General features: G+C 46.9%; 1 protein-coding gene across 1 annotated transcript; it reads left to right on the top strand.

Moving 5' to 3' along the window:
- Window positions 1-690: 690 nt before the first annotated feature.
- On the top strand, window positions 691-5079 carry LOC104076046 (Golgi apparatus membrane protein TVP23 homolog B-like; the record flags this gene model as incomplete). The annotated part of the gene is made up of 6 exons (XM_009576761.1): window positions 691-773; window positions 1656-1800; window positions 2295-2384; window positions 3709-3840; window positions 3929-4057; window positions 5047-5079. Coding segments are annotated over 6 exons (612 nt in total), but the record flags the coding sequence as incomplete, so codon positions are not given.
- Between the last annotated feature and the right edge of the window lie 8071 nt (window positions 5080-13150).

Genomic DNA, 13150 nt, shown 5'->3' with positions numbered 1-13150 from the left:
GGGTGCGCGGTAGATAGGCGCTTGCTGCTGTCATAGGCCTGCAGCCGCCGGGGCCGCGCTGCCAGCGCACTGGGGAGGCGGAACACTGCAGAACCCGCTCGGAATCGATCCGGAATCGATTAAAAATCAGGGGGATGGGGCGGTTTGTTGTTCTGTAATGCTGCTCGTAGCTGTGCCGGCTGAAAGGCGTTGAGGCAGGGCTGGGCTCAAGGAAAAGCGTTTCTGGGCAAGTCTGGTGCTGCTGGTGTCACATCTCTGCAACGGAGATGTGCCCTGTCTGGAAAAATAATGAACTCTCATTCTGTATATTCACTAAAATGCAGGACGACGTGAACCTGTTGCCAGACATAGGAATAGCTTTTGTACAGGGTAATAAGTTCTCTAAGAGGATTGAAGAATAAAGGACGCTAGATTAGGCTGTGAAGTTAGCTGCCTGGGTGCAGAAAGGAGCCTTGGACTCGCCCTGTGAGTTTGTACAGGTTTCACAAAACACAAATCAAAACATAGAATAGAATAGAATTCAATTACTGTATTTCTTTCTTCTGTATGTGATTAAATCTTCACGTTCTTCCCAAATTCATTTTTATCTTAAGGTGCCATCATAATGTTCTAGGTAATCAAAACTGTCCCTGCTTGAAGTTGAAAACAGATTCTTTTTTCTGAACTCTTTGCATCTGTTCCGTGCTTTAGGACAGCAATGATGACATTGAGGATGTGTCTCTCTTTGATGCAGATGATGATGTATCCAGGAGATCAAAAAAGTCAAAAATAAGGTCAGTGACCATAGAGAGAGTTTCTAGATGAGTTCCAGGCAGAAGCCTGAGGAAGGAAGGACTGCTGTATTACATCAAAATATGTAACGGCAAATACCTCCTTTATTTGGTTAGAGGCAATGGAGAGTGACTTCCAGATAACTGAGAGTGCCGGTTCCAGAAGCTCAGCTGGGATTTGTAGATCTGTGCTTTCATGCCTCTGGGTGCCCTCACGTTTAATGTGTGTTTGTCTTTCTGCATGTAAGGGATTTACACTCATACAATGACTGTGTGATGGGAGGTTCTCACAGTGTTGAGTGCTGGTTCTGGGCTAGTCCGTTATCTCTTCCCCAGTCTTCGTTCTCGAGTATGTTTGGTGCTGCCCTGCTGTCTGCCATGTTCCTGGCGTAGTTGGTCCAGCCGCCTCCTTCCTCGTTCTGCCCAAACTCCTGCTACAGAGCAGCGTCCATACACAGATGTGGTGACCCTGACTCTGTAATGCACTTTTCTGACCTGGAAGCTGCGGAAATCAGAAAGGAGGGCAAGTCTGCTGTGTTGAGAAATGTGATCTTTCCTTCAGAGGTATTTCCTCTGTCAGAACCTTTTTAAATTTACCCCATAAAAATTGCCTTACATTGAACACTATGTAAAACTCCCTGTCCCCTTCCACCCCAAATTCTGCCTGCACGTGGGATATCACTGCATATAGAATGTGTCTTCCTTATGACGAGCTTCTAGTCAGTTTATTTCCCATATTTTCAGCAGTCGATGCACTCTGGGTTCATGTTACGATACTGATCGTTATCCTGTGAGTTGGCGGGAGATCGCCTTGGCAATGTCGTTTCATTGAAATTGCTTCAGTCTTGTCTGAAAGAGCTGTGACTGTACTGTACTTCATTCCAGGCATCCAGTGGCATCATTTTTCCACTTATTCTTCCGAGTCAGTGCGATAGTTGTCTATCTGCTCTGTGAGCTCTTAACTAGCAGCTTTATTGCCTGCATGGTGACAATTATCCTCCTCTTGTCATGTGACTTTTGGGCTGTAAAGGTAAGTTCCTCTTACGCTTTTTGTTATTTTTGTCTTACTATATAAGAATAATTTAAGAGAATGATATTTATGTCATTAAAAAAAAGTAATTTCTTTGTGCCTTTCCAGCAAAATGATATCCAAGATACCCTCAAGTACTGTGATGTGTTGCGATGTTAACGAAATAATAACTCTTACATCTCTCTGTACCAGACTTCTTTTTGAAAATCAAATGGAGAATGTATATTAGGCTTTCTTTTAAGGTAGCACAGGCTTCGTTACCAGATCACTTTCGAATCACCAGAAATATGCCTCACTTTATATTATTACAGTAATTTGTTATTGTACTGGACATATCAGAAAATAGATTGTTGTGGACATAAGTCATGTAATCTTGTTTTCCCAAATGTGAGGTAAATGAACACCGTTGAAAATAGCAACCCAAACAGCTGAACTTTGGCAGATGGTTTCTTTTAGCAGAAGATATAAAGCTCATTGCTTTTCTTTTATTTCAGAATGTCACAGGGCGACTGATGGTTGGCCTTCGCTGGTGGAACCAGGTGGATGATGATGGTAGAAGTCACTGGGTATTTGAAGCCAGGAAGGTAAATTCCTTCTTTTTTTTTTTTTTTCTTTTTTTTTTCTTTTAATTGTTTCTGTTTTATGAAACCCCTATTAACCCCTATTATGAAACCCCTATGAAACTACCATCACAGTTACGCTTGTGATAGTAGATTGCACAATGTAGACATTTACTTCCAGCCACAGATCTGTAACCACGGGCTTGTTTCATGTAGGCTGCTGAATAAGCTTTTTGATTGTTGAATTATTTAAAAATTCTCATGATGTATTGATCTGGCTTAAGGTAAGTAACCTAAAAGTTCCACATAAAATGCAGTAAAGGTTCCCATGGCACATCAGTAACCTACAAGTTTTCTCATGTGAACCTGGAACAGCTGATGTAGCTTTTATCTCCTATAGAAAACTATTGGAAGTAGGAAAAAACGTATAGCATTCGTCATGGCTGTTGCTTTGCCTTTGTGTTCATGATGGCTACTGCTACCTCTGTAGTATCCCATCTGTCAGGCACCTCACAACATGTCACGTATTTGCCCTTTTGATCCCTATCTTTTCTCTCTGTATGGAGCTAATGGCATGCAGATCTGGAGTGAGGTACAGATCACTTCCTAGATCACGTGGGAGGTCTGCAGTGGGGTAGGGGCTTGAACCTAAATCTTCTCCAGCTGAGTTTGTGCACTCACTACAGGCACATTCTTTCTCAAAACCGTGCTAGTTTAGAAAAGCTAGAACATACTGGGGGAGGGGGGGGAAAGGTAGCTGAACTGCTGTGATGCTGTAAATTTACCCATAAGTTGTTAACCCAGTCCAGATTTTTTAACTATTATAGGAAGAAGTGAGTGCTTGTTTGGGATCTTCTGCCCTGTAAAGACTTTATAAAATCAATAGTGTGGTGTGATTCAGACCTCTGTGTGTGTAAAGAAAAAATTACCCTACTTTGATGCCTAAGAGCATCAATATTGATGCCAGTGCTAGGATTAGTGAAATTCTGTGCAGTGATTTGGAGGTAGAAAACATTACCCGTTTGGCTGTTTCTAAGCTTTGTAACTGAATCATGCAGAACCAACTATGTTTCTCAAATTTAACCTTTTAGCCCCAAGCATTCCAAGAGGATTTGATGCTGCTGCTTCCACTGTTTCTGATAGAAAATTGACAAAAGGGTGCCTTAAATGGAAACATCTTCTGTGGCAGAAAGATCTTTATGTGATGTGGAAGTTGATCTTGGAAGCACCCAGTACTGTTGTGTGGAGCCAAAAAATAGGGGGCTTGTAGATTCTGGACTGTTTTTAATGACAATGTGATCTATACAATGGAGCAGCTTGTTAATCTCCATTTCCTTTCTGTTTCTAGGTATCAGCACAAGGGAGTAAAACCTCATCAGAAGCAGAGTCCCGAATTTTCTGGTTAGGTCTAATTACCTGTCCTATGATCTGGGTGATATTTGCTTTCAGCGCTCTCTTTTCTTTCAAAGTGAAATGGCTGGTGAGTTGACTCCTTCAACTCAGTGATAGATCTTGCATGTTACAAGTAAGGCGGTGTAAATTAGTGACTTTATTTTCCTGTGTCCTAGGCAGTGGTTGTGATGGGAGTGGTGCTTCAGGGAGCCAACCTTTATGGTTATATCAGGTGTAAAGTTGGCAGTAGAAAGAACTTGACAAGCATGGCGACCAACTATCTTGGAAAGCAGTTCTTGCGGCAGGTAAGATTTCCAGGCTTTTGGAAACCCTCTGGTCATATCTTTTTCTGTCCATAAACTTCCTTTCTGTCTAGGGATGAAAGGAAAGACTGAAGAAGTTGTTATTTAGAGTTCCGCAGCGGGACCCTTCACACCTTACTTCTTTGTGAATTTGAGCTCCCTTAGTTAAGTCACAGAGTAACTTGCTAATTATTGGCATCAAGCTCCATTTGCAGTGTCTCGTGAGCTTGTGTTATTTGCTGGTGCCATGGACAGGTGCCATAGAAGTTACTGGAATATGGCTGGTATATTGGAAATAAGGAACACAGTGAAAGTGATCACAGAGTGAAATAGCTTTTGATAAACTCTGCTGCTCTTGGATAACACATTGCTAAATTACTCCTTTCGTTGCACTGCTTCCTCTTGGGTTGTGCTAGCCACAAAACCATGCAGCTGGAGGGATGTTGCATTGGTCCTTGTACTTCGGTGCACAGCTGCAGCGTGCATAGCTCTTAGCTGAAAGGGCTGCCACTGCCTTTTATATTCTTTCTTACTTCAACCAGCTCTTCTCAACAGGTCCTTTTCTGCCCCAGCGCGGGGTTTTCTTCCTTCCATAGGTCCCTGCAGCAGTAGGCACAACCGTCCCCTGTTCCGCTTCTAGGTTTCTACCTAGTTTCCTGACTCTGGCTGGCTGTATTACGCAGAGGACTTTGGGGACAAGTGGTTTGGCTGCCATACAGCCAAACGTTCACAGATGTTTGCTGGAGTTACTGTCATTAGTGTGATCAGAAGCATAAACATCGATAAACATTTCTTGGCAATCTGTGCTGGGATTGTCCTCTTCTGTAGCTCGATTTGCTTCTGAATGCTTTTAGCACTGCAGTGGTTAACCAAAGGCTCAGACCAGTCTCAGTCTCTGGCAGAAATTAATGTCATGCCTCAGAATCATGGCAGTGAGTCACATAGTTCTCCTATACTCCTTTTCTTCTTTTTTTCTTTTTTGCCTTCTGCAGACTGCGGCTAAAGAGGACCAAACTGCATCCTGAGTACGGTGGAAGCCTCAAGCCAGACTGGATTGACAGTAGTGAACAACAGAGAATGCTGCTCTGACCAAGAGATTTGGGAGTTTCATACTTGAGGTGTGAATTAAAAGAAGTTAATAAATTGTGGAAGACTTCAGGTTAACACTCCTAGCAACTTATATTCAATTTTCTACTAGCAGTTTGTGTTTAAGTCCTTTCTTTAGTTTGATTAATTAGAATTAATTTGCCTAAACTTTAAATTAAAAAATATCCTAGGTGGCTCTCATACAGGTTTAGAACTATTGGATGAATTAAGAGAAAATTGCTGGACATCCTTCTTCAGAAAAACCATGCACAAGCCGAGCCTTCTGTTATCCAAGAGCTCCCCCAACTCCTCCAGCAGTTGGTGCCTCAAATAGTTTCAGTTGTGGACGTTGCTGCATTTTGTTCTCAGAGGTCATTGCTGCTTCTGTTACGAAGTTTAGATCGCGCTCTTTTGCCTCCGCATCTCTCATTCTGTGATTTGAATGGCGCTGAGGTGGTTGCAGTGAAGGACATCTAAAGGAAATGTTGCTGTTGGCTTGGTGGGAAGATTATTGAAGTCTCGTGGAAACTGCAGAAAGTGACTTCTGAACAGCTCCGGTCTTTTATTTATCTGAAGCGTTCTTGGAGGTTCAGTAACATTTTAAACCCCTGGATTTATGGGAAGTCCCTCTTCTACCTGTAGGCTGGCATCTGTATGGAGAGCGTAGCAAGAGTAAAACCAGTTTACAAGGAAGGTTGCAGGCACGGTTTCAGAGATGGAGTGAATCTAAGAGCAGTCGTTGTCTGACTAACGCTGTTAAAGTGATGCCATCGGGCGTTGTGTCGGCGCTGCGCAGTAGCATGCGTTTGGTGCCGCGGATCATTTTCTCTGGGCAGGAGGGTGCAGGGTGATGTGGTCTGCAGTTTCCTCACCAGTCCCTCGACACAGGGTCACGGGGAACGGGACCGACAGGGGTTTACGATTCTTGAATCCATGCAGTATGCCGTCCTTAAGCCATGCTCCCCAAGGAGTCTGTGGGCTGGAAAAAAAGCCTTTTGTTGGATGGTGAAATGTTGGCTTGCAGTGTTCACTTAGATGGCAGAAAGTGGTGTGTTTTGTGGGAAAAGCTGTATGAAAGGGGTCAGTTCCTTCTTGTCATGTAATTCTGTTCAAGGCAGATTGTGCTTTCGCAGCAGTGGATATTGTAAACTTCGGGTGAGGTATTTTAAATTAAGAATGTGGTTTCTTTTTGAATAATGGGTATTGTAAATTGTGGGATTGCATTAACATGATTTCTCTCCCTCTACTGTAGTGATACTGGGGAGCTGTACATTTGTTTAACTCTTTGGATTGATACCTTCCTTTTGTAAATATGTATTTATAAAATCTTGAAATTAAAATAATGCTTTGTTTAACCAGACCAGATAGCCCTTCTATGATTCATGCCTGAGCTCTATTTATACACTGTGTTCTTGTAATATAGTTTTAACAGGGGTTACTTGTCAAGTTAAACGGTGCTATTTAGCGAGCTCTGGTACAGTTCTTTTCACCCAGCAGTCTTGGACAGTTGTCCCTGTGCAAGCAATTTCTTCGTAAGCATGCTGGAGTCGTTACCATGCAGAGCTGAAGTAATTGTCACTCTGTAAGGCTCGGCTGGAGAGGCTAAGAGGCTCCTTCTGAGGGCCCTCAGAGGGCCCCTCTGCCCAGGTCCCTGGCTCCCTCTGGCAGGTGGCAGTGTGCTACCGTAAATGCTCGTGCCACCACGTAGCGGGAACTTCTAGTCCCCATTTACATGGAAAGAATGATTTATTTCTAAGGAATGAATGTAAACAGGCAACATGAAGTCAATCACTGAAGTAAAGGTGCTTCTGCAGCTAACGCGGGGATGCGCAGCTGCGGCGTCTGGCCCGTACGGCGCGATGGATGGGAAATCCTTTCTGCTCCAGTCCAACAAGCCCCCAGTTTGCTGTCGGAGGGACGGCACTGACTCTGGCACAGCTCCAGCCACGAGGTAGTTGTTTTAAAATGTGTTGAAAGTTTTGGACTTAATGTTTATTCTCCTGCTGCCAAAGCTCCCCCCAAACTGCTGGAAAATAAAGAGTGCTTTTCTGGTAGTTGCAGTTTATTTAATCAAGGACAGAGGCATTTATTAGTACGTGCCTTTAAATATAGCCCTCTTTGCCTTATTTTTAGCCTCTTGGCAAACATTCAGTCTTTTGGCTTCTGAGAAGCTGGCATTTTATTGCGTTTCTCCACGGCATGGATCAGAACCAAATTTCTTATCGCTTTTCCAGTTGGGCGTGAGTCTCGTTTGATTTTCACTCGCTGTCTGCTGGGGTTTCCTGTGAAGCAGGAAGTGGGAGTTGCCGCAGAATGGGGAAATTCTCTGAATGTGCTTTTTTCGACAAGCCTCGGGAATCCACACTAAGCCAGTTTCTTGAGCATTAGCTGTGTAATGGTGGCCCCACCTAAGACCTCCAGGCCTGGGTGGTGGCTGAACTTTCAGGGTTTACAGGAGCAGAAATACTCCAAAAGCAGTAATAATAAAATACTATTTGCTCTGAAATAGCAAAGTACGCCTCGGATGTTGCAAGCACAGCTGAAAGGTGGGCTTGAAATCATCCTCATTTTGCAGCCAGACCCATTTTGAGTCCTTGGAGCATAGTGTCTTGGGCCAGGGGGGAGCTTGCTTGCAGAGCTGGGGACAGAACGGGCCCTGGGGGACATCTGCTGTCTGCTTTGGGGTGCACGAGGCCTCATCCTTCCCGTGTGTCCTAGGGATGAGCTGCTCTGTTGCTCTTTGGCCGCAGCGGGGACCTGTCCCCTCCTGCTGCCGCAGACCAGCCTTGGTTTGTCCTCACCCACCGTGGCGTTGTGCTGTGCAGCCAGCTGGGCGCTGGAGTCCCCAGGGAAGGCGCCTGATTTCAGGGACAGAAGCAATGCTTTTTCTGGCCCTGTGGTTTAACACATTACCATGATGCATCTGGATATTCTCAAAACACAAGAGCTTTAGAGGCAGTTCTGCCCCATCTGGTGCATTTCCCCTTCCTTCTGTGCCACCCCCCTGCCCCGGGGGAGAACCGCAGGGAAGGACGAAGGAGGGATGCTGAGTGTGCACGGGCAGCCTGGCCCCGGGCACTTGGAGCCTGTCTGTCTTTTCCTCCATGAATTTCTTGGAGCCTTGCTGGGCCCGGAGGGCTGCAGGGAAAGGTCTATTGTAGTTGCTTGGCAGAGACCATGGTCAGCCCTGCTCACATGGGACAGGACATCCCAGCTGGTATTTCCTAAACAAAAAGCTGCAGTGACTAATGGAGAGTGACCTTTGGGGAGACCAAAGGGAGCGGGGATGCGGGTGAGGAGGGTGGATGTTGGCCAGGACCCAGCACTGCTTCCAAGGCTCCTGGCAGGAAGGAATTTCTCGCTTCCCTCCTGCCTTTCCGTGCAAACAGCCCCAATTTGGGAGCAGGCGTCCCTTCCCACCCTGCAAACCCACAGCAAACCGAGAGCCTGCCCACCACCCTGATAAGACAGGCGAAGGGTAGAGAGAAAGGAAACGCTATTTCTGTTTTACTGATAGCAGCATTTTTATACCACAGAGGACACGTGGGCCCGTCATTATCTGCCTGTGTGTGCCGAAAGCAAACCGGGTGTGTTGAACGCGATTCCAGTTCCTTCCGTCCCTCTCCGGTGCCAGCGCGTGGCTCGGGGCAGCTGACGTCGGGGACGCGCTGCGTTGGTTTCCGCCGCTCAGCCACAGGCTGCAGCGCTCGGCTGCTTGAATTTCATTCCTGTTTCTCAAGGGGAGGCATTGCCTTTGGGTACTGCTGTGGGGACAGCCTCTTCCTCGGCTCGCAGCAGGTACGTGTGCTCCCAGCTGTGTCTTGAAGCTGCGAGAATGGCTCTCTGGGTCGGGCTGAACCCATCAAACCCAAGGTTTGTCTCGAGCAGTAGCTAATTCCATGTGCCTTGCAAAGACTATGTGGAAATGGAAAACTCACAGCCACACTTCCAAGGATGCCTTTTGTACCTCCACAGGTTTGTGGCTCCCTCTGTGTCCCCTGATGGATTTTGCTGCCATTAATTTGACCGATTCCTTTCTGAGCCCACGCAGACTTCTAGTATTTGCAGTGTCCTGCGGCAGAGAGCTCCACAGATTAACGCTGGAAAGATGCTTCATGATCTCGTTTGTGTGGAACCTGCCTCCAACTTAATTTGGTGCCCATCTGGTGAGGGAAGGGGTGTTCTGTGCTCAGCACCGTACATGGCAGAGAGACACTGGGTTTTGCATTAAACATCCCCAGACAGACTTAAAACTACTGTTGGGATCCTGCTGGATCAGCTTGCTGAAGATCCAGGGTCTCCCCTCTCAAAAGCCACCAGCTCACATTACAGTGCCAGGAGCAGCTGGCATCCTTCAGGATAGGGATTACTGTTTGCCAGGATGTGTCCCAGCAAGGTCACAGGTTTTATTGGGGTAAAGATGTCCAGGAGGACCTTGTGGCTTCATGTAAAGAGGACCTTTGTAAGGAGACGGTTGAGCAATTGGACCTCAAGAGAAGATTTGGGATGTGGGGAGATGTGGGATTCCTAGCTCTTCCAAGTGTCTTTGTTGCTTTTCTTATCCTGGCAGGGCTGAGGATGACTCAAATGCTCTGCAAGGACTGGAGGGTGCTTTGATGCCTGGCAAGGAAAACAAGCCAGTGTGAGAAGGAGCAGGCAAGCAAGGAAGCCTGGGGCTGAGATACTATTTTTAATGCATTTACATGTTTTGGGCTAATCCCAGCTCTGTGCCTGATACTTTACTGGGGCAGTCAGCACAAGGATACACATGGTTTTCTGATGATCCTCAGAAAGGCTGGCAGGGGTTGTCCCCGTTTCTCAAGATGGTTAACAAGGAGCAAAACCGATGCAAATGCACCAAGCCTTGCACAGTTGCCAGGCTGGGCCAGGGCTGAGCAGGTCCATCGCAGGGCAGGAGCCGGCCCTGGGGAGGCAGTGGGGCAGCACGAGACAAGACAGGGTGTTTCTTACAGCGGACAGGCTGTGGCTTCCCAGGGATGATGGCAAAGGACAGGAGTGACCCTGGGGCGTGGGGGACCCAGGGACGCTGCTGCCAGCCTCCCCCATGCTGCCCAGCATCCGCAGCATGAAATGAATCCCGGGGTGACTGCAGGCACCCGGTCCCTGTAGCACCCTCTGCACCCAGATGCCCCATTTGCCCTCAGAATTAGGCACCTGTTTGAGCCCAGGTGCAGCTTCCACTAATCTTTATAGCAGGAGGGTTTCCTTAGAGGGGCAGGTTCCTGCAAGCCCAGGGCTTTGTGTGTCTCTGGCAAAGTCCTGCACACCTGGGGTTTCAATTTTTAATGATGCACTAGTGAGATGAAAGAGCAGGGTCTCTGCTAGGCATGTTTTATGCTGCTGACAAGCAGCATCTGCTGCGGCAGGTCTGTGGGGACTGTGCACAGAGTTGGCCAAGTTCAAATTCATGGAAAAGGGGTTCATTTTGACTCTCCTAAAGACACGATCCTACATCAGACTCTGTTAGCGTTGCAGCTGTCTCCTGGGCTTTCAGAGCATAGCGAAGCATCCAATGAGCGGTTTTTATATCCGCAGGTAAAAGCAGAAGGGTTTTTCTGTGCTGTCCAACTTCCTTTCTGTTTCCTTAAATGAACTCTGCACACTTTAAGGGCCAGCAGTCAGCGTGCCAGAGCAAGCCTGCAGTACCGAACCGTAGGTATGGCTTAAATCCCAGAGGTTTCTGGAGCCCCAGAGACTGGGGGGAGGATGGTTGGGTTTCCCTGTAACGGAGCCTGGGAAGGGAAGCATCTTGCTTTCCTAAGGGATATTTAAAGAGCAGAAAGAGGAGACAGTATTTAAAGCAGAGAAAGCAGACCGTAGTGCAGTGCAAGGTAGAAATGGGCAGCCGAGATGATTTCAGGCAGGGAAGCTTAGGGCCGTAGGGTATAGGCCATGGACCTATAGCCCTCTAAGGTCATGTCACGCTACTGAATTATCTATTGCACAAACAAACTATACTTCAAATAGCTGGGTTTGTTCATTTTAAAATGGCCACTCTGGGTCATGCCAAAGGTCACTGTAACTCAAAATCCAGTTTCTGACCCTGCTTGATGATGCTGATGCTAAGGAAACAGTGATATAAAATAATAATGCCACTCTTGCACCTGCTTAAAGTCTGGCAATCTGTGGGGCAGGATCTCAAAGGCTGTATCTGCATCATCGTTTCTAAGAGCTATGAACTTGTCTCAGGACTTAGTGGCATCCAAACCCTCCTATGGCAATGAATTTCATACAGAAATGATGTGTTCCCAGGGAACCTCTTTGGTGACTTTCCACAGTACAAAAACTCCTATTTTATTCCCGTCCTTTGTTGGGGATTTTTTCACAAACTATTAATTTGTAAATTATCCAATTAATGGCTATTAATGCCAGATCATCTCATCCCCTAGCTGCTTGCTACACATTTCAAAGAGCTTTAATATTTGCCAGGTGGGACTCCCCTTGGCAAAAGCCACATTGATGCTCTTCAGCTGTTTCTTATCTCTGTGAATCCTGGTCTGTAGAAGTCCAAACAGTTTGCTCAATATAGGAGTTGAATTTTCTGGTCTGCTGTTCCTCATATTCCTCCCAGAATCCTTAAAAAAAAACCCCAAAAACCCCAGTATCACACTTGCCACCTTCCACCCATCTGGCAGCAGGAGAAGCAGTTGGTTTGTCTGGGAATTAGTGGCTCGGTGGGTTCATCCCTGAGCCCTTTGGACTCCTCCTGGAAACCTCCTTGGCCTGCTAAGTTATTCTTCTTCGTACTGCCAGCTTGCGCAAACCTCCTTCTTTTTAGTTCATTTTGGGCAAGTTCTTTAGATTTTTTTTTTCTCAATCACAAAGCAATGTGTAAACAAGTCCATAGTAACCGCTGGAGTACATGAGTCATTTAGCTTTTCTGCCATGGGACGTACTCACTTGCTCTTGCTTTCCGTTATGTTTCCAGATTAAAGGAGGGTTTAGTTGTTGAGACGGTTACTCACAGTTTCCTACTCAGTGTATCCATGTTGAGTCCGGCCCTTTTTTGACCGTTTGTATGACTTCTCCCCCGTTAGATAGATCCTCTACTCCTGCGGGACCTTCCACGCTTGTCATCTGTCCCCGCTGCTGTAAGGTTTAAAACTCTATATAAGTTTCTTTTAACTAGTAGCTGGATTATATTTTGCTTTTGTTGGAGCCCTCCCTCACATCTGGATCCTGTTTCAGAAGGAATTTGAATCACCCACCAAAACTGCCTCTGGTCTCAGGAACTTCCACACCCACTTCCCAGCACCTCCACCGGGCTGGAGGTGCCCAAACCCACCTGCGGGCAGAGGTCCTGACCCAAAACCTCACCTAAAATCTCTTTGGATGAGGAAAAAACTAAACACTGTTTTGCACAGCCTTTGGGTGTGTGAGCCCTTGATTTCTCATGTTTTAAATGAGAAATGCCCAGGGTCTTGCCCAGAAGTCTGGTTTCATTAGGATCTGGACTGGAGAGAGGAAAGGATGAGGTATATTTGCATGGATCCTGCTCTGTCCCCAGCTCAGAGACCAGTTCGTCGTAGGTGGGGTCTGGCCAGTAGCTGGGGCAGGAGAGCAGCACAGGTCCGGTTGCAGGTTGGGGGATCTGGCGCTGACACCTGGGGTGCGGTGCCTTCATCAGGCATCACGAGCCACGCTCGGGTTGATCCCCCAGAGCTCTTCTGCAGCTGCTGCGAGCGGGACCCCCCAAACCCTGCTGCTCCCAGAGCAACGGGAGGAAAACACAGGATCTCTGACATCCCCAGGGGTTTTTTGTCTCTATTTGCAGCGCGGTGGGGACTGCAGCATCCAGCAGCATATCAGACTGGGCAGCCCTTAGGGGACATTCCACCAGCCTTTTTGTTAGCACCTGGCCAGCGATCCCCTGGACAAAACCTTTTAATCCCCCATAGCCCTTTATGTTTAAGGGCAGCATCAGCAAACATCTGGAGCAGCACCGCTGGGCTGCCCCTGCTGTCGGGTCCCTCCAGCCCAGACAGCCTC

This window comes from Fulmarus glacialis, unplaced genomic scaffold, assembly GCF_000690835.1.
Source record: "Fulmarus glacialis isolate BGI_N327 unplaced genomic scaffold, ASM69083v1 scaffold31614, whole genome shotgun sequence".
Taxonomy (NCBI): Eukaryota; Metazoa; Chordata; class Aves; order Procellariiformes; family Procellariidae; genus Fulmarus; species Fulmarus glacialis.
Note: the sequence above shows the minus strand (reverse complement) of the source record. Positions and strands in the feature narration are given on the sequence as shown.